At 46.8% G+C, this 24,570-nt stretch overlaps 1 protein-coding gene across 4 annotated transcripts in view; it reads left to right on the top strand.

Moving 5' to 3' along the window:
• Positions 1 to 24,570, top strand: part of LOC147120871 (collagen alpha-1(XII) chain-like) — a 377,794-nt gene that overhangs the window by 166,061 nt on the left and 187,163 nt on the right. For all 4 annotated transcript variants that reach the window (XM_085979224.1, XM_085979223.1, XM_085979225.1 and 1 more), the window contains exons 29-33: positions 559 to 585; positions 2,817 to 2,959; positions 15,407 to 15,536; positions 22,503 to 22,645; positions 23,992 to 24,121. In XM_085979224.1, coding sequence (XP_085835350.1) covers positions 559 to 585; positions 2,817 to 2,959; positions 15,407 to 15,536; positions 22,503 to 22,645; positions 23,992 to 24,121 — 573 coding nt within the window. The remainder of the gene's footprint in view (positions 1 to 558; positions 586 to 2,816; positions 2,960 to 15,406; positions 15,537 to 22,502; positions 22,646 to 23,991; positions 24,122 to 24,570) is intronic.

Here is a 24,570-nt window from a genome sequence, read left to right as displayed (position 1 = left end):
ATGCGGACAATGTGACCCGTCCATCGGAGCTGATCGAGCGTGGTCAAAGCTTCGATGCTGGGGATGTTGACCTAGATAAGTTGACAGGAAAAGACCATCAGACCCATTAAGCTTGCCCTTTTTTAATGGACTTTAACCCCACTGACCCATCGTATCTCTCCAGTAACACATCTCACTGCCTCTATTGTTGAGATTAATGAACCTTTGTGGTGACTTACTTCACCCCCTTTCCCCTGCACCCCCCCGCCTCCCCGCCCCCCATTACCCGACGTGTGAAGCAGCTCCACCTGATGTCCCTTATTCCAGCTTCCGAATCGTCAGCTCGCATCTCTTGATATCACTTTGCCGTGACTTTTTTGGGGGATGAATTTTCTCGGGATTTCGATGCTGTGTAACTGCGGGAATACACCTCGCTTCCGCCAAAGTTACGCCGCGCAGTGGGGGAAGTCCCGAGAAAGTTCACCCGCTTTGGCTTTAAGCCTGGGAAATAATCGGGTTTTGGGCAGCTCTCATTTATCAAATGCCTGATATTAATGTTTCTCATTTTTAATTTTTCAGTGGCCAAGGTGTCTCCGATTGCTCCAGGTAAGCTTCTAGGTTCTGGCATTCCCTGTGGGAAATCCCTGCTCGCAGGGAACATGGGTCAGAGAATCAGGGCTCCAGTGTTTACCCCTGTCACTGAAAGGAGTTGCCTAGCGAGAGCATTCCCGTCCCTGAGTCAGAAGGTGCAGGGTTCGAACCCAGTGAATGGCTCGGATTTCTGGGTTGTCATCCACCGGAGTACTCGAATCCAGTGGGTGAATGCCCCCATTCCTCGTATGGGTTGCGGGAGCCCATAAAACCATCCCTTCGTATAGGACTAACCCCGCTATAGGCTGGGAGAAAGACGGTTACGGCCATGGAAGGAGCGTTCACGCTGTGGCCTGTCAGACTGTTAATTAGCTCACACAGGAGGAGGCCATTCGACCCATCGAGTCCGTGCCGGCTCTCTGTAGAGGAATCCAGTCAGTCCCATTCCCCCGTTCTATCCCCGTAACCATGCAAGTTTATTTCCCTCAAGTGCCTATCCAGTCTCCCCTTGAAAACATTGAGTGTCTCCGCTTCCACCACTTCCGTCGGCAGCGAGTTCCAGGTCCTCACCACTCGCTGCGTTAGAAAGTTTTTCCTCGCACCCCCCCTGTATCTCTTGCCTAAAACCTTAAATCTGTGTCCCCTGGACCTTGTATCATCAACTATTGGGAACAGCCTTTCCCCGTCTAGCCTATCCAAACCCGTCATAATCTTGGACACCTCTATCATCCTTCCAACACTTCACACTGTTCTCCAGGGCAAGAGCGCAAAGATACCAAAATAATGACAAGGCCACCCTGCCAGACTCTTAATCAGCCTGCAGATCCTTCCACTACTTCACTCTGTTCTCCAAGGGAAAAGAGTGAAGATATGTAACCAACAACAAATCCTCTCTCTGATCCCTGCCTTCTCTGAGCTCAGGCTCCCTGCTGGGGATCAACGCTACCTTTAAACCTTGAATGAAAACGTTGATCAAAAATATACCGTGAATTATCTCTCAAAAGGGGCACTGCCTTTGTGCAAAAAGTGCCTGCAATATTTTATTCTCATTAATAAACACACGGTGCACAATGAAACTGTTATCGGGATTAAATAGAATCATAGACTCTGGCAGCGCAGTAGGAGGCCATTCGGCCCACCGTGCTTGTGCCGGCTCTTTGGTAGAGCTCTCCAATTAGTCCCACTCCCCCGCTCTTTCCCCATAGCCCTGCAAATGTTCTCGCTTTCAAGTATTTATCCAATTTTATAGTGCATCAAACAGATCTAACAAAATGGCAGAGCAGGTTCGATGGGCCGAATGGCCTTCACTGTTCTGTTATTGAGATAATAATGCGGCATAGCTCTATGGGGAATCAAAAATAAAAGTTTGCCAAGCGCGTTCCCATGAATACAGTGCACCTTTAAATATGCAAATCTCTCATCTACTCTCTTAGTCATGGTTTTTTGCAAAATATTGTAAATGCCGATGCCTGTAGGGGATGGCATGGTGTAATGGGTTAAAACCCAGCTAGGGAGCGCCATCCATTGACTTAAATAGTCTGATATGAAATGAGTTTTGGCAGCTGCAACCAACCCTGTTGCTAGTGAACAAGAGCCCGCTGCACAATAAACGCTCCTAGTTTGGCACCGATTTTGGCATCGATCTCTCAGAGAGATGCCACAGAGGTGGCAGGTGCGAGGAACATAAATGTCACAGTGGTGCAATAGAGGACATGCTGAGGCAGCTGAGCCTGAGACACATTACTGCGAGAAGGAGGCAGCTTTATTGTACAGCAGGCACTGCGTGGTGGCCAAGAGTGGAAATTTCCATCCTTGAGCCCATAATCCAGGCTGACACTCCCAGTGCAGTACTGAGGGAGCGCTGCACTGTCGGAGGTGCCGTCTTTCAGATGAGATGTTAAACCGAGGTCCCGTCTGCTCTCTCAGGTGGACGTAAAAGATCTCACGACACTATTTCGAAGAAGAGTTCTCCTGGTGTCCTGGAGCAGCATTTAGCCCACAACCAACATTCACTAAAAAAAACAGGTTATCGGGTCATTAGCACATTGCTGTTTGTGGGATCTTGCTGTGCGCAAATTGGCTTCCGCGTTACCTGCATTACAACAGCGACTACACTTCAAAAAAGTACTTCATTGGCTGTAAAGCGCTTTGGGATGTCATGAAAGGCGATATATAAATGTAGGTTCTTTCCCTGTCTGTGGGGAAGGAAATGACTGTTATGTTGATGGTCTTTATTTGTTCTTCAGTTACCCCGACTCCCCCTCGTAACCTCCAAGTGTACAACGCCACATCGCACAGCCTCACGGTGAAGTGGGATCCTGCCATTGGTCGGGTCCGGGGTTACAGGATTATCTACGCACCTATGACTGGAGACCCCATTGACGAAACGGTAACCCTAGTTGTTTATACGACACTAGTGCATCTCGCGTTGCCATGCGCATGTAGTAGGAGTCTGCGAGAGACAGTGAAGCAAGCGTGTTGCGGCACGGTGGGTTGTTTTTCTGGATCGGCTCCTGAGAAACCGGAGCTGATCGGAAAAGCTGTCTTCGGGATGGAGGAGGGGTTCCGAATCTGACAAAATGGCGGAGCAGCCTCGATGGGCCAAATGGTCTACAGCCCGGCATGGATAGGCAGCCAAAGTTATTGAGACAAAAGTGAAGCAAAGGTTTTCTGACAATTGAATAAAAAAACATTTTGCCAAGTTTTTTTCCATTAATACAGTGTGCTTTTAATATACAAATAGCACAGTGTCGGCTGTGGCTCAGTGGGCAGCACTCTCTAGGTGGGAGGGGCTAGGAGTGAGCCAGGTGTGACTGGTTGCCTAATTGCAGCTGGGTGTTGGAGGGAGTTTTGTAAAAAGTTGGTGGAGGGTTTTGGGGTGTTGTTTTCAGGTTTTAGGGCCTTTGTGGCCCACAAAAAACAGCCAGATGGCTGCTGAGGGGTCCGGAGTGCCGGGCCCCTCAGAGGACAATATTCCCGAGAGGAATTTTATTCGGGAAGAAACTGTGGTGGGAAGGGGAAAAAAAAGGCACAAAGATTTGGGCCGGGACCTCAGGAGGTTTGGTAAAGAAAATACGGTGGTGGTGCAATGTGAAGATAAGAAGATTCGAGCCTGGGATATAATCCAGGCGGTTCATGAGGACTGTGGTGAGGGAAGCTGTTTTGCCTGCCGACCAAAACCAAATGTGGGATTTGAGGTGACGGTCAGTGGCCGTGAGGAGGTGGAAAAACTGCTGCTCAGTCTGAAAGTTGGGGAGAAATTCTTGGAGGTGACTCTGCTATATTCAGAGGAGGTGGTGGTTTCATTTTTGAACTTGCCCGTGTACATCGAGGATGAAGTGCTGAGCAAAAAGTTGGAGTCGTGGGACATTAAAATCTGTTCCGAAATAAAGAGGAGGTACTATCCGGGAACACGGGTAGCAGACGGAACCCGGTATGTAAAGGTGCGGTTCCCAGAGGGGGTGAGGTCTTTGCCTTACAGTATGAAGTTCGAGACACTGGAAGGAGTGCAGTACTTTTGTGTGCTGCACGATAACCAAGTAAAGGTGTGTTACTTTTGTCTGGGACATGACCATCTCGTAAGAAACTGTCCTGATTTGTATTGTTACAACTGCGGTGAGTCGGGACATATCGCGCGGAGCTGCAAGGCGGAGAGCTGTGGGGTGTGTCGTAAAGGCCCCACCCGCTGTGAGTGTGTGGCAGAAGGGAGCGAAATGAGTGATGAGGAGATGGGAGAAGGAGCAGGAGAGGAGTGTGGAACGGCCGGAGGTGCGGTGCAGTCGGAGGACACAGCCGGTAAAATGAAGGAAAAAGGAGCACCGGAAGAGGCAGAGGATGGCGGAGCGGAGATCGAGATGGAGATGGCGGAAAACACGGCGAGTGCTATGGAGGGGAACAAAGACAGCAGCGGGCAGCGAGGGTCGAGTGCAGACTTGAGCCTTAGTGCAGTTCGGCTCCCCCTGGGGAGTCTGGTGTCTGCGGGGGGAGAGGAGGCAGGAGCGGGGTGTGTGGTGGAAGTGAGTGCTCCGGGGAGAGGCGGGGAGTCGGATATTTTGGTGAGCAGGAGGGGGCAGGGCGGGGAGAGGGTGCAAGAGGCAGGAGCCTTAAAGGGACAGCAGAATGGGATCGGCGAGATAGAGACGTCAGAAGGGAACAATTTAGGTGCGCCATTGTCCCATGGAGTGAGGGAACAAGGTGGCGACGTGGTCGAAGGGGGCGGCACAGTGGGAGAAACTGCGATAGCAGGAAGACTCTATGGGAGATGAAGTATCTGACGGGGAGCAGGATTATGTATCTGACGGGGAGCAGGCACAGGGGGTTACAGAAGAGCTTGAGTGTGAGGAATTAGAGGGGGACAGAGACATGGAAGTCGGGGATGGGGTGGCATCATGTGGAAAGGGAAAGGTTAGCGAGGGGCAGAAGGAGGGAGAAAGGGCAGCTCCTGGGTCCAAACTTAAGGCAAGGAAGAGGCTGAAACAGCAGGGAGGGGTCAAACAGGAGGGGAAAAAGAGCCGGAGGCTGCAGGAAAAAGCAACAGATCCCGAAAAGTTGAGAAGGAGCATGAGAGGATGGAAGAGCCAGAGATTAAATGATGGGGAGATTATTGGGCATACTTCCCTTCTTTGGAGCCATGATTACATTGGTCTCGATTAATGTGAATGGACTGAGGGGTGAGAAGAAATTGCAGCAGTTGTTGCAGGGTTTTAAAGGCACGGACTTGTGTCTGCAAGAAACCTTTTGGGATGAGGATATTCTAGAAAGAGTTCAGAAGGTTTGGAAGGGAGAGGTGTTTGCAAGTTGTGCAAACAATAACCGTAGAGGGGTGGCTGTTTTGGTGAGTCCGTCCATAGAAGAGAACGTTGCCTTGGTGGACAAGGACACTGAGGGGAGATTTTTACAGCTAAGGGTAAAATTGGAGGGATTTAATTGTGATCTCTTTAATATCTATGCACCGAACGACCATTGCAAGCGTCACGAGTTTTTTCGGGGGTTATTCACTGAAGTGGCAGAGGTGGAAAATCCTTGTATAGTGGGGGATTTTAATGTATTTTTATCTTGGATGGACATTACAGCCCAGATGACCTTTAAAGATGATAACTCCAGAGGGATGATTGTAAAAATGATGGCAAATTTAAATTTGAGAGACTTATGGAGGGACCGGAACCCCATAAAAAGGGAGTTCTCCAGAGCAGGTTGGGTGGGTGATGTTTTAAAACAGAGCCGAATAGATTTTGTGTTAATGTGGGAAGGGTTAAGTTCGGAGGTGATGGAGATTTATTATAAAAAAGTATTTTTTAGTGATCACTCGGCTTTGGTTCTTAGAATTAGGAACAGCAGAGTTAAGATCGGTTCAGGGGTGTGGATTTTAAACAATCAATACCTGAAGGAAAGTGCTTATAAAGAAGGGATTATAAATATAATAAAGAATGCTCGGAAGGAACTTTTGTCCTTGAAAGAAAGAAGAGTTTGGTGGGACAATTTCAAATATGAGGTAAAAGTTTTTTCGGTACGTTATGGGAAAAAGAGGGCGAGAAGAGAATATAAACAAAAGGTTTATGGATGTCTGTAAAGCAGTTGACGGAGGGGATAAGGGAGCTGAGACTAAGTTCCGGGTGCTAAAGGAAGAGTGGGAATTATTGCAAGCTGAAAAATGCAAGGGGGCCATTCTCCGTGCAAAGGCTAGAGATGCATTGGAGGGCGAAAGATGCACTAGATATTTTCTAGAGCAAGAGAAGCTGCGACAGAGATTATCGTTAATTGAGGAGTTGAAGGTTGGGGAGATTTTCATTCATGAAAGTGAGGAGATTTTGGAGGCGGCTAGCAGCTTTTATCAAGAGCTATATACAAAAGAAGACATTTCCAATTTGGAATGGAGAAGGTTACTGCTTTTATTGAAAAGGGTTTAAAGGAGGATGAGAGAAGCATGTGTGATAAAGAAGTAGGATTAGCGGAAATAAAAACAGCAATCAGTGGAATGAAGGGGGGGAAAAGCCCAGGGTCCGATGGACAAAGGAATTTTTCGAGATTTTAAGTCCATTGCTCTTAGAAGTTTTTAAGGAAATTAAAATTGAGGGAAGTCTGGCCCCATCTATGAGGAGAGGTATCATAAGCTTAGCTTATATAAAAATAAAGGGGATAGACGGGATCTGAAGAATTGGAGGCCCATCACACTATTAAATGTGGATTATAAGATCTTGGCGAGGGTTATGGCAAATTGTTTGAAGGAAGTGTTACCGGAGATAGTTTGGCCCTCTCAGTCCTATGGAGTCATAGGCCGGGACATCGCAGACTCTGTGGTCTCAATCCGAGATGCGATAGAGCTCATGGAAGAGAGTGGGAGGGAGGCTTATGTATTAAAGATAGATCAAGAGAAAGCCTTTGTTAGGGTCTCTCATGAGTTTTTATTGAAGGTTTTGGAAGCATTTGGTTTCAAGGAAAATTTCATTCAGTGGATAAGGATTTTTTATTCAAACATATTTAGCTGTGTTAAATGTAATGGTTTTTTATCTAAGTATTTTCCGATACAGAGCTCAGTGAGACAGGGTTGTCCCCTGTCCCCATTGCTGTACACATTGGTAGCAGAACCATTAGGTTACATGATGCGAAAGAAACAAGGTGTAGTTGGGATTGTGGTACCCAGTTCTAGGCTGGTGTCGGTGATACACCAATATGCAGATGACACAACCTTAACATTGAGAAATGGGGAGTCAGTGAGGAAAGCTATGGAGGTAGTGGAGGAATATTGTAGAGCTTCAGGAGCCAGAGTGAATTATAGTAAGTCCCAATGCCTGGTTGCAGGGAGGGGTAGGGGGGAATGGTTGGGGGTATGTCCCTTTAAGGTGGTGGAGGTTTTGGAAGTTCTGGGGGTGCATATGGGGTGCAAGAAAGACAGGGAAGAAGTGGATCGATTAAATTGGGAACCGAAGGTTATGAAAATTAAAAAGATTTTGGGAAGATGGGAAAGAAGGTGGTTGAAAGTGCAAGGAAGAGCGACAGTGGTGTCTGCCCTCCTGCTATCTAAGCTATAGTACTTATTGACGGTGGAGGATATTCCTGAGTGGGCAGAAAAGTCCATCCGAGAGGCTTGTGTGAGGTTTTTATGGGAAGGGAAACCAGCCTTGGTGGCTTACAATACCATCATTGGACGGAGAAATCAGTGAGGACTCAATTTCCCAGATATTGATTTGAAGAAAAAAGCCTTTAGAATCAAATGGGTGAAGAGATTTCTTCAGAAGTCAAATACAAGTTTTTGGAAGAGTTGTTTTGAGCATTTTTTAAAACGAAGTGGGATAGGAGGGCAGGGGATATTGTATATGGAATACAATAATATGTTTTTGAAATCGATTAAACTTCTCCCTAGGTTTTATAAGGGGGTTGTAGAGACCTGGGCTCAATTTTTTAAAAGTGTGCAGTTTTTGCCCAAGGGGACTGAGGAATTTTTAGAACAGCCCTTATTTTTGAATAGGTGGGTCAACATCGAAGGAGAGGTTTTATTTAATCAAGCTTTTATAAAAGCTGGGATTATATCTGTGAAAGATGTATTATACGAGGTGATTCCAGGTTGGTTGCCGGAAGCGATAGTGAGGGACATGGTGTGGGAGGAGGATCAGGAGGTAGAAGGAAAAGCAATAGGAATTATGTATGAGAAGATTGTGAGGGCAATGCCACAGGATTGGATGGAAGAAATAAATGCGGAAATCTCCAAAGGAAGTAAAATGCGTCCTGCTTTTCCAAGCTTTGTACTGGAGAAAGGGGGAGAGATGGTCCAAATTGACAACTGTAATACTCGAGATTTCTATGAGGTATTCAGAGAATGGAGATTCAAGACACCTGCTGGTCAGGAGTTTTGGCAGAGTATATACCCACAGCTGGATTTCAACAGGATTTGGAAGGGAGTGTGGGCAAATTTTAAATGCCCAGAATGGATTGAACTGGATTTCAAATTGGCTCATAACCGGATTTTTACCATGACGGTCTTGTGCAAGATTGGACGAGTGGAGGCGGCGACTTGCCCAATGTGTGGGACACAGGATGAGACTCTGTCCCATTTACTGGTGTTATGTCCGCAGTTAAATGACTTTAAGTACTATGTTCGACAGTTGTGTGAAGCTTTTTTGCTGGGTGGGGACCGAACAGCGAGAATGGGAATCCCATGGGACTTAATTTTGAGATGGGGATTGCAGGAGAGTCTGCCAGAGTCTAGCGGAGCGGCAATTAATTTAATGTTCAGTTTGGCTAGATTTGTGATTGTGCAAAGAAGGAATGCTCTGTTTTTTAAGGGGAGGAGAATCAATCTAAAAGAGTATTTTAAATATAAGCTAAAAGATCATTATAAGGCTCTGTGGAGATTTTGTTCAGAAAGGAATTTAAGGACAGTATTTTACAACCAATTTTTAAAGTACAATCGATTAATATATGTTACAGGTGACAAATTAAACTTCAGGTTTTGATGTTAAAATGTGGTGGCGGAATGGCTGTGCAGGGCGGTGGAATTGATTTGTATCATACAGTGAAATGATCACGATGTTGTAAATGTTCTTAATGTTCAATAAAGTATAATAAAAAAAAAAAAGATGGTAGCACACTCGCTTCTGAGTCAGAAGGTTGTGGGTTCAAGTCCCACTCTCGGGACTTGAGTGCATAGAAACATGAGAAGATAGGAGCAGGAGTAGGCCATTCGGCCCCTCGAGCCTGCTGCACCATTCAATGCGATCATGGCTGATCATCTAAATTGAGTACCCGGTCCCTGCTTTCTCCCCATACCCCTTGATCCTTTTAGCCTTAAGAAATATATCCAACTTCTTCTTGAATATATTTAATGAATTGGCCTCTACTGCCTTCTGTGGTAGAGAATTCCACAGGTTCACCACTCTCTGGGTGAAGAAATTCCTCCTCATTTCTGTCCTAAATGGCCTACCCCTTATCCTTAGTCTGTGACCCCCTGGTTCTGGACTCCCCCGCCATCGGGAACATCCTTCCTGCATCTAGTCTGTCCAGTCCTGTCAGAATTTTATAAGTTACAATGAAATCCCCTCTCATTCTTCTAAACGCCAGCGAGTATAAGCCCAATCGACCCAATCTCTCTTCATACGTCATTCCTGCCATCCCAGGTATCAGCCTGGTGAATCTTCGCTGAACTCCCTCCATGGCAAGAACATCCTTCCTCAGATAAGGTGACCAGAACTGCACACAGTACTCAAGATGTGGTCTCACCAAGGCCCTGTACAACTGCAGCAAGACATTTTTGTTCCTGTACTCAAACCCTCTCGCTACGAAGGCCAACATACCATTTGCCTTCTTAACCATCTGCTGCACCTGCATGCTTACCTTCAGCGACTGGTGCACAAGGACACCCAGGTCTCGTTGCACTTCCCCTTCTCCCAATCTATTGCCATTCAGATAATAATCTGCCTTCCTGTTTTTGCCACCAAAGTGGATAACCTCACATTTATCCACGTTATATTGCATCTGCCATGCTTCTGCCCAATCACCCAACCTGTCCAAATCATCCTGGAGTTTCTCGGCATCCTCCTCACAGCACACACACCCACCCAGCTTTGTGTCGTCTGCAAATTTGGAGATATTACATCTAGTTCCCTTGTCTAGATCATTAATATATATTGTGAATAGCTGGGGTCCAAGGACCGATCTCTGCGGTACCCCACTAGTCACTGCCTGCCACTCGGAAAAAGACCCGTTTATTCCAACTCTTTGCTTTCTGTCTGCCAACCAGTTCTCTATCCAAGTCAATACCTTGCCCCCAATCCCATGTGCCTTAACTTTACACGCTAATCTCTTATGCGGGACCTTATCGAAAGCCTTCTGAAAGTCCAAATACACCACATCCACTGGTTCTCCCTTATCTATTTTACCAGTTACATCCTCAAAAAAAATTCCAGTAGATTAGTCAAGCACGATTTACCTTTTGTAAATCCATGTTGACTTTGTCCGATCCTGTCACTGTTTTCCAAGTGCTCTGCTATTACATCTTTTATAATGGACTCTAGCATTTTCCCCACTACCGATGTCAGGCTTACCGGTCTATAATTCCCCATTTTCTCTCTACCACCTTTTTTGAATAGTGGGGTAACATTAGCTACCCTCCAATCCATGGGTACTGTTCCAGATTCCATCGAATGTTGGAAGATGATCAGCAATGCATCTACTATTTCTAGGGCCACTTCCTTAAGTACCCTAGGATGTAGATTATCAGGCCCTGGGGATTTATCGGCCTTCAATCCCATCAATTTCCCTAACACCATTTCCCTACAAATACTGATTTCTTTCAGTTCCTCCCTTTCATCAGACCCTATGTTCCCCGACATCTCTGGGAGGTTATTTGTGTCCTCCTTTGTGAAGACAGAACCAAAATATGTATTTAATTGGCCTGCCATTTCTTTGTTCCCCATTATAAATTCCCAGGATTCTGACTGCAAGGGACCTATGCTTGACTTCACCAATCTTTTTCTCTTCACATATCTATAAAAGCTTTTACAGCCAGTTTTTATGTTCCCTGAAAGCTTACTCTCATATTCTATTTTCCTCTTAATTAATCTCTTTGTCCTCCTTTGTTGAATCCTAAGCTGCTCCCAATCCTCAGGTTTACTGCTTTTACTGGCCAATTTATATGTCCTCTCCTTGGATCTTATGCTATCCCTAATTTCCCTTGTTAGCCACGTTTGAGTCACCTTTTTTGTTTTATTTTTATGCCAAACTGGGATGAACAAATTCTGTAGTTTAGCCATGCGGTCTTTGAATGTTTGCCATTGCCTATCCACCGTGAACCCTTTGAGTGACATTCCCCAATCAATCCTACCCAACTCGTGCCTCAGACCATCGTAGTTTCCTTTATTTAAATTCAGGACCCTAGTCTCTGAGTCAACTACTTCATTCTCCATCTTAATGAAGAATTCTATCATATTATGATCGCTCCGACCCAAGAGGCCTCGTACATAAATCTAGGCTGACACTCCAATGCAGTACTGAGGGAGTGCTGCACTGTCGGAGGTGTTGTTTCTCGGATGCGACGTTAGACCCACCTGCTCTCTTAGGTGGACGTAAAAGATCCCATGGCACTATCTTGAAGAGCAGGGGAGTTATCCCTGGTGTCCTGGCCAATATTTATCCCTCAACCAACGTAAAAACAGATTACATGGTCATTAGCACATTGCTGTTTGTGGGAGCTTGCTGTGTGCAAATTGGCTGCCACGTTTCCTACATTACAACAGTGATTACACTTCAAAAAGTCCTTCATTGGCTGTAAAGCACTTTGAGACGTCCGGTGGTCGTGAAAGGTGCTACAGAAATGCACGTTTTTCTTTCTTGGCTTTCCTTGGTAATAGATTTTGCAGCACTGCCGATGCCCGTTTGGGGACCAAATGGCGCAATGGGTTAAAATCCAGCTAGACTCCTCTATCTGTTGACGTAAATAGTCTGATATGAAAAGGGTTTTGGCAACTGCTCGCTAAAGCTTGGAGTCTGACACCCCCAGATGCTATTACACATACGGCCCGACAGTGCATGCGTGATTAGAGTTTAGCATGTTACTTTTGTAGAAATGTTTTTACTTTCAAAACTATTTGCAGCTGCCTTAACATACCTTTAAAAAAAACTGTTTGCAACTGTTAAGCGATCTCAACCGACCCTCAACTGAGGTCTCGTTGTGAAGTGTCGGAGTATTTTTTGACTGTGTGCATCTTTCAGCGTAATTCTTTAAAAATTCTCAGGACAGAAATTATTGGCACTTCGCACATCTGCATCAAGTTTCTCTATTTTAACAGATGTTACTGTCTCAGTTACAAAAACACAGAGCGCGGGGGTTGCTACAAGCACGTTACAATAACACCACTGATCATCATTTCTACCGAGCCTTTTTTTTTTAACCACCTCTCTCAATTTCCACAGCTTTCTGGAAAAAGGCACCGAGGTCCGTAATCGATGTAAAATGACAAACTCCCCCCAAAAAATCACTGGAACATAATTTCCAACCAGCGCTGATTCTGACCATAGACGCACAATACTCTTGCACTATTTTTAGGAACGCAGATGAAAAAGACTAAGGCCTAAGGTCCACCTCTCCCTCTACCATCCTGGTAGTCACATGATCCAACGATAATGGAGTTGTTGACTAATCACAGCAATCAATCTCTATCAATGAGTCTACAACAGACCCAGACACGAGGCGAGGGAAACCCCCAGTGGTGGAGAGCTTTGGGAGCCAGAGGTCCAAAGTCACTTGTTCCTCCCGAGCTCGCTACACTCACCACACCTCATGTCGATAATTACTCCTATGCTGTTATTTTTTGAAAGAAATCTAATTTGCATTTGAATGAATCAGTATTATCTGCTTTCATTGCCTCTCTAGGGAGCTTGTTTCACAGAATGACCACTCGCTCACTGAAATGTGTCTAATTTTAACCCATCTTGCTGGGCAGAAATTTGAGGGGATCGGGTGGGATGCTGGGTTTACACTGTCTGATATTACTCCAGTGACTTCAGTGGGGTGTCAAATTAGGTGCGGACTATGTCCAGCGTTGCACCTGATCCCCTCACTTTCACGATAGGTGGGTCAGATTAAAATGACCCCCAATGCATCGCCAGATTAGTTCTGAATTTGCCCCCTTCAAGCGCAGGTGGTGTGCCCTGGTTCTACTGCTCTGGACCTGGACCACTGACGAGGGCCTCATCCCGTTCTGACTCGATGTTGAGCGCGCAGTCAGCGGAGTCAAGCTGACAGCCCCGTGTGTCGTCCGTTCCTTCGATGGCAGGGTGTGATAACGTGACGGAGATCGGAGAAGCAATCCCGTCTCTCGTTCGAGGAGGCGCGACTTGCAACCGTTTATTAAACGGTTTTATTGTCGCTTACTAGGTCAAAAAAATCGTGAGGGTTACCTTTCAGACGTCTTACAATAGCCCGCCTGGAAAATCACGCCATGTCGTGGAATGAGTCTGGAACAATGTACTCTGGGGTGTGGGCCCAGATGGTTTACAATATTAGCAGTAAGCCATTGCGTGACATTCATTTTGTGCACTGTATTAACTAACACGTTTTGACAGCTTCAAATAAACAGACTGGTACCTTCATTGAACAATGTCATAAAAGCGTTGGGACACTAACATTTCAAACATCTCAAACAGCCATTTTTAGGTTACAGTTTAAATAAGGTCACATCGTGAGAATAGAAAACACCAGTTACTCTTTGCTGCCTGCCAATAAAATGTTTTCCATTAAATTACATTATCGTCCTTGTGTTGTGGCTAACCCTTTTGATAGGTTACTTTAACCAAAGCCTGATCTGTCAAGATGAATTGAGAAGACTTAGCTGATCTTCATTGATCCATTGTCCTGGGTTTTTGCTGCATTGCACCATGTCCTTGATGAGAAGCAGACTTTTGGTTTGTCGAAGACAAAGCCATCCAAGAGCTTTGTTTATAAGACTCTCAGAATCCTTTTGTGTCATAAAAACGATTGTTGTTTTTCTAGGCGGCTGTCGGAACAGCTAGTGTTTCAACATCCTCTATAGCACAAGTTCGTAGAACTCAACTGCTATCGGTAGTAATCTCGGTGCTCTTCCAGGTAGAGAACATCCAAAGTGGGTCTGGCAAAGAAGGAAGCCTTTAATATGCGTTTAAAACCCATCCTTTCCAATTATATTGAGGAATCAGTTGAAATTAAGAGCATATAAGATTTAACATAGTTCTGGAATCACACATTTTTGCATTTAGGTTGCAAGTAGCTGCCATTTATCATGAAATATTTCATACTTAAGAAAAGGGAATGGCTGCTTTCTCTGCATCACCAGGCACAGCTCCCAATTCCCAAGAACAGCTAGGAACAGGCTGCTCGTAAGGAAAATAAAACCTTCCAGCTGGACTTCTGCCACATTGGCAGCAGTGCCTAGTTTGGGGCAGCCCGCAGACAGCGCAGGATTTACAGAACTCATGTACCAGAAGCCCCGCTTCCGCCACATTGGAGTGATGTGGCTGGGCCGCACTCATTTATGTAGCAGCGTTCACAACCTCAGCATGTCCCCAAGCTCTTCACAGCCAGTGAAGCTGCAAGTGTAGTCACTGTCCTGAATTAGCGTTAAATCGGCAATGCCACCACCTAGAGACAGGATGGCACTGGTACAGTATGAGAAGATCTTCTGAGGTTAAGCCTGAGGCACATTGTTAGGGCAGCGTAGAGGGAGCTTTACTCTGCATCTCAACTGTAACAGACTCAGGGCATGCTTAATACTGAAATTTAATGTCCTAAAGAAAGACTTGCATTTATATAGCACCTTTCTGAACCTCATGACTTCCCAAAGTGTTTCACAGCCAATAACGTACTTCTGAAGTGTAGTCACTGTTGCAATGTAGGAAATGTGGCAGCCAATTTGCACACAGCAAGCTCCCACAAACAGCCAAGAGATAAATAACCAGTTAATCTGTTTTAGTGATGTTGGTTGAGGGATAAATATTGGCCAGGATACCAGGTTGACCTTCTTCGAAATTGTGCCATGAAATCTTTAACGTCCACCTCAGAGGGCAGATGGGGCCTCAGTTTAACATTCATCTGAAAAATGACACCTCCGACAGTACAGTGGGCACTGGGAGTGTCAGTCTAGGTTGTGTGCTGAACTCTCTGGAGTGAGACTTGAACCGCAACCTTCTGACTCGGAGTGAGAGTGAGAGCACTGAGCTACAGCCTACACCTGGAGTCTGATCTCTACTGGTGGAGATGGTGGGAGGCTGTACTAGTTCCTGGGGCAGCACCGGTCAGTCTCTTTTGCTCACTGCACTCTTTGGTTTTATCCATTGAATATTTAACTTAAATCATTTGTTTCTCTTCAAGGTCACCGTGGGTGCAAGACAGAACAGTGTGGTGTTACAGAAGCTGGATCCAGATACCCCGTACTCAATCAGAGTCGTATCTGTCTCCAGAACCGGAGACGGGGGACAGATAACCGGCAATGGCAGAACAAGTACGTTTGATATCCCTGCGTTGTGTGCTAAATGTGCAAGGGTGAGGCGGGTGGGGGGAACATTATATCACACAAGGCATTACTGCGTTCTCTGTGGCCTTTGGTAGGGGGCTGTAGGAACACAAGGAGACCATTCGACCCATCGGTCCTGCGCCACCATTTTATTAACCTTGGCAGCTCTTTACACCCGATATTACCCGAACCCGCCTCGCGAGAAAGGGGCAGGTTCGGGTCAGGGTTCAATGGAGTGTTAAACCGGGCGTCCAAACTGAACCTGCCCAGTTCCCGCTGGGCGAGTGAGGTTAAAATCAGAGCTTTTAGCTTCGTAATCCAAATTCCCTGCCCTTTATATATTGCTTGATACCCTTACCTCCCAAATAATAGTCTCCATTTCAAACACATTTTACATAGGATATCTTCTTTTAGGCAGTCCCTCGGAAGAGAGGATGACTTGCTTCCACATTAAAAATGAGTTTGCAGGTGACTGATGAGTCCAATGCAGGACGTACAGTCTCTGTCACAGGTAGGGCAGACGGTGGTTGAAGGGGCGGGTGGGTGGGGTGCTTGGGTTGATGTGCGCTCCTGGCGCTGCCTGTGCTTGGCTTCCGCTTGCTCCCGGCGAAGAGACTCGAGGTGTTCGGCGCCTTTCCGGATGCTTCTCCTCCACTTTGTGTGGTCTTGGGCAAGTGATTCCCAGGTGTCGGTGGGGATGTTACACTTTTTCAAGGCCACTGCCTCCGCAAGATCCTGCAAATCCATTGCACCAACGTCAGTGTTCTTGCTCAGGCCAACATCCCCAGCATCGAAGCTTTGACCACGCTCAATCAGCTCCGATGGACGGGTCACATTGTCTGCATGCCCGATACGAGACTCCCAAAACAAGCACTCTACCCGGAGCTCCAGCACGGCAAGAGAGCCCCAGGTGGGCAGAGGAAACGCTTCAAGGACATAGGATATACAGCACAGAAACAGGCCATTCGGCCCAACCAGTCCATGCCGGCGTTTATGCTCCACTCGAGCCTCGTCCCGTCTTTCCTCATCTAACTCATCAGCATAACCCTCTATTCTCTTCTCCCTCATATGCTTATTTAGCCTCCCCTTAAATGCATCTATACTATCTGCCTCAACCACTCCCCGTGGTAGCGAGTTCCATATTCTCACCACTCTTTGGGTAAGAAGTTTCTTCTGAATTCCCTATTTGATGTCTTGGTGACTATCTTATATTGATGGCCTCTAGTTTTGTTCTTCTTCACGAGTGGAAGCACTCTGTATCTATTCTACCAAAACCTTTCATAATTTTAAAGACCTCAATTAGGTCACCCCTCAGCCTTCTCTTTTCAAGAGTAAAGAGACCCAGCCTGATCATCCTTTCCTGATATGTATACCCATGCATTTCTGGTATCATCGTTGTAAATCTTCTCTGCACCCTCTCCAGTGCCTCTATATCCTTTTTATAATATGGTGGCCAGAACTGTACACAGTACTCCAAGTGTGGTCTAACCAAGGTTCGATACAGGTTTAGCATAACTTCCCTACTTTTCAATTCTATCCCTTCAGAAATAAACCCTAGTGCTTGGTTTGCTTTTTTATGGCCTTTTAATCTGTGTCGCTTCAATTGCTTCTGAATCTATGGCTGGCACAATGGATCGGAAGATTGTCCTTTCACCCCTTTTGACTTTGGTTTAAATTCAGTCTGGGCTGACGGAATGGAATTCTCCTCTCTCTCTCTCCGCAAGTGTCCTCAAGTGAAATGAGTTTTGGAATTGCCTAAACACGATTCCAAAAGGGTGCAAATCCACAACACAAACTACTTACAATTTGGAGCAAACTTCATGATCTACTTCAAAGAGGCCACGAGAAAATAATTGGTTTGGTAAATGTAAAAATAATTAGTTCTGGAGCAACGAAACAAAACAGCGGAGTGTGTTTGGAATAAATCAGTGGTAGAGCGCGCTGATTGGGAAAGGGATTTAGGGATTATTATGGAAAAGTTATTGAAACCACCCGCTCAGTATATAGTTGCATTTGGAAAGACAAGAAAAATTCCTGGCTTCCTCAGCAGTAGATTGGAGGGTAAATCAAAACAGGTGATATTGTTATTTAGTGCCTTTCACAACATCAGGACGTCCCAAAGCACTTTAGAGCCAATTAAATACTTTTGAACTGTAGTCACTGTTGTAAAGTAGGAAACTCGGCAGCCGATTTAAGAACATAGAACATAGCAATTAGGAGCAGGAGTCGGCCATACGGCCCCTCGAGCCTGCTCCGCCATTCAATAAGATCATAAGAATTAGGAGCAGGAGTCGGCCATACGGACCCTCGAGCCTGCTCCGCCATTCAATAAGATCATAGGAATTAGGAGCAGGAGTCGGCCAGACGGCCCCTCGAGCCTGCCCCGCCATTCAATAAGATCATAGGAATTAGGAGCAGGAGTCGGCCAGACGGCCCCTCGAGCCTGCCCCGCCATTCAATAAGATCATAAGAATTAGGAGCAGGAGTCGGCCAGACGGCCCCTCGAGCCTGCCCCGCCATTCAATAAGATCATAAGAATTAGGAGCAGGAGTCGGCCAGACGGCCCCTCGAGCCTGCCCCGCCATTCAATAAGATCATAAGAATTAGGAGCAGGAGTCGGCCAGACGGCCCCTCGAGCCTGCCCCGCCATTCAATAAGATCATAAGAATTAGGAGCAGGAGTCGGCCAGACGGCCCCTCGAGCCTGCCCCGCCATTCAATAAGATCATAAGAATTAGGAGCAGGAGTCGGCCAGACAGCCCCTCGAGCCTGCCCCGCCATTCAATAAGATCATAGGAATTAGGAGCAGGAGTCGGCCAGACAGCCCCTCGAGCCTGCCCCGCCATTCAATAAGATCATAAGAATTAGGAGCAGGAGTCGGCCAGACAGCCCCTCGAGCCTGCCCCGCCATTCAATAAGATCATAAGAATTAGGAGCAGGAGTCGGCCAGACGGCCCCTCGAGCCTGCCCCGCCATTCAATAAGATCATAGGAATTAGGAGCAGGAGTCGGCCAGGCGGCCCCTCGAGCCTGCCCCGCCATTCAATAAGATCATAGGAATTAGGAGCAGGAGTCGGCCAGACAGCCCCTCGAGCCTGCTCCGCCATTCAATAAGATCATAGGAATTAGGAGCAGGAGTCGGCCAGACAGCCCCTCGAGCCTGCTCCGCCATTCAATAAGATCATAGGAATTAGGAGCAGGAGTCGGCCAGACAGCCCCTCGAGCCTGCTCCGCCATTCAATAAGATCATAGGAATTAGGAGCAGGAGTCGGCCATACGGCCCCTCGAGCCTGCTCCGCCATTCAATAAGATCATAGGAATTAGGAGCAGGAGTCGGCCAGACAGCCCCTCGAGCCTGCTCCGCCATTCAATAAGATCATAAGAATTAGGAGCAGGAGTCGGCCAGACGGCCCCTCGAGCCTGCTCCGCCATTCAATGAGATCATAAGAATTAGGAGCAGGAGTCGGCCAGACGGCCCCTCGAGCCTGCCCCGCCATTCAATAAGATCATAGGAATTAGGAGCAGGAGTCGGCCAGACAGCCCCTCGAGCCTGCCCCGCCATTCAATGAGATCATAAGAATTAGGAGCAGGAGTCGGCCAGACGGCCCCTCGAGCCTGCTCCGCCATTCAATAAGATCATAGGAATTAGGAGCAGGAGTCGGCCAGACGGCCCCTCGAGCCTGCCCCGCCATTCAATAAGATCATAGGAATTAGGAGCAGGAGTCGGCCAGACGGCCCCTCGAGCCTGCCCCGCCATTCAATGAGATCATAAGAATTAGGAGCAGGAGTCGGCCAGACGGCCCCTCGAGCCTGCTCCGCCATTCAATAAGATCATAGGAATTAGGAGCAGGAGTCGGCCAGACGGCCCCTCGAGCCTGCCCCGCCATTCAATGAGATCATAAGAATTAGGAGCAGGAGTCGGCCAGACGGCCCCTCGAGCCTGCTCCGCCATTCAATAAGATCATAAGAATTAGGAGCAGGAGTCGGCCAGACGGCCCCTCGAGCCTGCTCCGCCATTCAATAAGATCATAAGAATTAGGAGCAGGAGTCGGCCATACGGCCTCTCGAGCCTGCTCCACCATTCAATAAGATCATGGCTGATCTTCTACATCACTTTCCCACCTGATCCCCATATCCCTTGATTCCCATAGAGTCCAAAAATCTATCGATCTCAGCCTTGAATATACTCAACGACTCAGCATCCACAGCCCTCTGGGGTAGAGAATTCCAAAGATTCACAACCCTCTGAGTGAGGAAATTCTCCATCATCTCAGTATTAAATGGATTACCCCTTATGCCCCCTAGTTCTAGACTCTCCAGCCAGGGGAAACAGCCTCTCAGCATCTACCCTGTCAATCCCCCTCAGAATCTTATATGTTTCAACGAAATCATCTCTCATTCTTCTAAACTCCAGAGAGTATCGGCCCAATCTGCTCAATCTCTTCTCATAGGACAACCCTCTCATCCCAGGAATCAATCTAGTGAACCTTCGTTGCACCGCCTCCAAGGCAAGTATATCCTTCCTCAGATAAGGAGACCAAAACTGTGCACAGTACTCCAGGTGTGGTCTCACCAAGGCCCTGTACAATTGTAGCAAGACTTCCTTACTCTTATACTCCAACCCCCTCGCAAAAAAAGCCAACATGCCATTTGTCTTCCTAATTGCTTGCTGTACCTGCATGTTAACTTTGTGTTTCCTGTATGAGGACACCTAAATCTCTCTGAACACAAACATTTAATAGTTTTTCACCATTTAAAAAATATTCTGTTGTTCTATTCTTCCTCCCAAAGTGAATAACCCCACATTTCCCCACATTATACTCCACCTGCCACCTTATTGCCCACTCACTTAACCTGTCTATATCTCTTTGCAGGCTCTTTGTGTCTCTTTGTATGATGTAATTGATTGGCGGAACAGGCTCGAGGGGCTGAATGGCCTCCTTATGTTCCTATAAGTGTGCTGCATAAGTCGGGTGCTGCTGGTGTGACTGACACTGTACAGCTACTGGTCTCAGATCAGCCGTGCACTCGAACAGCAGCACACGTTAACACCCGGTCGGAAGCCATGCGATGAGGAAATGTTAAGGAAGATGGGCTACATTTCCCTCTGCTCGCCAACTTTAACAACAGTTTTTGGCACGGGTTTAAGACATACGGACAATGACGGACCCACCGGCCCATCCAGCCTGTCTTGTGCATCCCAATATAGACTCCTCCAACCCACCCTAAACTATGTGATCTCTTAAGAGAGGTGACAAAAACAGATTTAAAAAACCCAGGATAATTAGGGAAAACCAATCTGGAAAATTCCTTTCATTAGGCGATCAAACCTAGTTTGGGAGACCATTCTGTCCCTGAATAACGTTACCTACCCCTTGTATGAGCTGATCTCTTACCCCAGCCAGAAACCGCTCCAGCTCTCGCTTGAAGGAATTCACTGCACAAGCCGCCAGCCTGTTCCGCAGGTCCACTGTTCTCCACATTCTTCCCCACATGGTTCTCAGGAACAGTTTGTCACTAAAATGAGCAAATGGAAGAAATAGTGTACTGGATGGCAGTCACAGCAATCCTGGGTACCAATTTACTAGAATGGTACCAGGGATGAGGGACTTCAGTTACGTGGAGAGACTGGAGAAGCTGGGGTTGTTCTCCTTAGAGCAGAGAAGTTTAATAGGAGATTTAATAGAGATGTTATAAATGATGAAGGGTTTTGATAGAATAGGTAGGAAGAAACAGTTTCCAATGGCAGGAGGGTCGGTAACCAGAGGACACAGATTTAAGATAATTGGCAGAAGAAGCAGAGGTGAGATGAGAATTTATCTTACCCAGCGAGTTGTTGTGATCTGGAATGCGCTGCCTGAAAGGGCGGTGGAAACAGATTCAATAGTAACTTTCAAAATGGAATTGGATAAATACTTGAAAAGGAAAAATATGTAGGTTTATGGGGAAAGAGCAGGGGAGCGGGATTAATTGGAGAGCTCTTTCAAAGAGCCAGCACAGGCACAATGGGCCGAATGGCCTCCTTCTGTGCTGTACGATTCTCTGATTCTTTGAGTGAAGGACTCCATTCCTCTGGGGACACCAAGACCATGTGTAGCTCCCCGAACGCACCTCCCTTCAGGAGCAACTCATTCAGCACAGACTGAGGATCAACCCCTCTGCCTCAGCACACTGGACTCTATTTTATGTTGAGAAATGAAAGTAGGTAGAGTTATGAAACAGTGCACAGAGGGGGCTAGCTGTGACCAACAGGGGCGCATTCGAAGTCACCATGGCACTGAAGAAGGGATACGGGCTACTTTCCATTATTCGCCGAGGCATAGAATTTAAGAGCGGGGAGGTTATGCTTGAACTGTATAAAACACTAGTTAGGCTGCAGCTAGAGCACTGCGTGCAGTTCTGGTCACCACATTATGGGAAAGATGTGGTTGCACTAGAGAGGCTACAGAGGAGATTTACGGGGATGTTGCCAGGACTGGAGAATTTTAGCTATGAGGAAAGATTGGATAGGCTGGGGTTGTTTTCTTTGGAACAGAGGAGGCTGAGGGGAGATTTAATTGAGGTGTATAAAATTATGAGGGGCCTAGATAGAGTGGATAGGAAGGACCTATTTCCCTTAACAGAGAGGTCAATAACCAGGGGGCATAGATTTAAAGTAATTGGTAGAAGGATTAGAGGGGAGTTGAGGAGAAATCTTTTCACCCAGAGGGTGGTGGAGGTCTGGAACTCACTGCCTGAAAGGGCGGTCGAGGCAGAAACCCTCACCACATTTAAAAAGTACTTGGATGTGCACTTGAAGTGTTGTAACCTACAGGGCTACGGACCAAGAACTGGAAAGCGGGATTAGGCTGGATCTTTTTCGGCCGGCGCAGACACGATGGGTCGAATGGCCTCCTTCTGTGCCGTAAATTTCTATGATTCTATGATTTGACACCATCCGACACATTTTCTTCCAGAGCCGCTCGCTTCAGTTCGAAATCTCAGAGTCTACAACCCGACGACGAGCGCGCTGAGTGTGAGCTGGGATCCCGCAGAAGGTGTCGTACGACGCTATAAGATTCATTACACTCCGACTTCTGGACCCGGAAATGAAGAAGTGGTGAGCTTCACAACTTTGTTTTTACTGCAGCTCATTGCCGAATGTAGCCCAGTGTTAGCTGAAATGTAGTCAACAACCACTTGCATTTTCATAACGCCTTAACGTAGTAAAACGTCCCGAGGCGATTCACAGGAGTGATTATCAAACAAAATTTGACACTGAGCCGCTTAAGGAGACAGGTGACCAACAGCTTGGTCAAAGAGGTAGGTTTTAAGGAGCATCTTAAAGGAGGAGAGAGAGGTGGAGAGGTTTAGACAGGGAATTCCAGAGCTTAGGGCCTTGGCAGCTGAAAGCACGGCCGCCAGTGGTGGGGCGAAGGAAATTCAGATGCGCAAGGGAAATCTGATAGCGGTTGAATAGAAAATGCTGCTCAAGTTTCGCGCTGTTTATGGCACCAGTTCGTCTCTTGATTGAGTCTGATGGACATGAAGGGATAAATTTCTTCGGTGATTTTCCTGCCTTGCAGGAGGAAGTTCGGCAAAACCCCGCCCTTGTTTACGCGGGTAAACGGAATCTCCGCCAAACTCCCGGTGGCGTAGCGGGAGATTCCCCAGGAAGATCATCCGCAGTGTCTCCCGGTAGAGCCGTGTCTGTTCGTGGGTATTTGCAGGAAGAGCATTCGTGTTTCCAGTCCACACTTTTAAAATATCGACTTCCCTTTGAACGGCTGGACTGAGTTTCCTGTGAACCGGGCTTATGACCAGAGGTGAAGAAGTGCAGCTCTTTAGACTTTGCTCCAATAGTTAGCAAAGATACATTACATTGTATGCTGGACTTTACATAGATAGATAGATAGAAGGAACTTGCATTTATATAGCGCACTTTACAGCCATTGAAGTACTTTACAAGTGTAGTCACTGTTGTAATGTAGAAAACGCGGCAGCCAATTTGTGCACAGCAAGATCCCACAAACTGCAATGTGATAATGAGCTATTAATTTTTCTTACTCTTTCATGGGATGTGAGCGTCACTGGCAAGGCCGGCATTTATTGCCCAGCCCTAACAACTGAGTGGCTTGTGAGGCCACTTCAGAGGGGCAGTTAAGACTCAAACCGGTTGGTGCCGGACTGAAGTCACATATAGGCCCAGACTGGGTTAGGACGGCAGGTTTCCTTTCCGAAAGGAAAGTGGACCAGTTGGGTTTTTAGCGACAATCCATTAGTTTCCTGGTCACTTTTATTTCCATTATTTTTTTTAAGCCGAGCTCAAATCGCCCATGGTGGGATTTGAACTCGCGTTCCACCGGATCATTAGTCCAGTAACATAACCACTACACTACCAAAACCCTAACCCATCTAATATATTTTACAGATGATGATGAGTTGTGTTGGCTTCTATATTGACAGGTCACAGTACCAGGAAATACACACAACACGGTCCTCAAGAGCTTGAATCCCGATACAGCTTACGACGTTACAGTGGTTCCTGTCTTTAGGGAAGGCGAAGGTGCTCGTAGGTCCAGCACTGGGAGAACACGTAAGTGCTCAGTAAGATGACTGCCTAAAAAAAACCCGCCATCAGATCTAAACCTCCCAATTACCAATTGTTTTTAAATGATTCACTCTTGGGATGTGCGCATCGCTGGCAAGGCCGTGATTTAACACCCATCACCTAATTGCCCTTGAGAAGGTGGTGGTGGGCTTTCTACCGCTGCAGTCCATGTGGTGAAGGGACTCCCACAGTGCTGTTAGGTCGGGAGGTCCACCCTTGCTCTCTGAAGACAGCGCCATGTTCTGGGATAAAGTCCCATGGGCACTGGCAGTCCATCAGTGCCTTGCTCTAGTGGGCATTCACCATGTATTGTTCTAGATAGTTCAGGACAGGATACTTGACCATCATTGCAACCAAGTCCAATCCTGTCTTCAAACTACATTTGCACAATGTTCCAGCAGACTAAACGAATATCAACCAGGACAAAGATTCAC

This window comes from Somniosus microcephalus, chromosome 3 (genome assembly GCF_052327205.1).
Source record: "Somniosus microcephalus isolate GS21.2 chromosome 3, FLI_Smic_1.0, whole genome shotgun sequence".
In the NCBI taxonomy this organism is placed as follows: domain Eukaryota; kingdom Metazoa; phylum Chordata; class Chondrichthyes; order Squaliformes; family Somniosidae; genus Somniosus; species Somniosus microcephalus.
The sequence above is the reverse complement of the archived record's forward strand: the minus strand, read 5'-3'. Positions and strand labels throughout refer to the sequence as shown.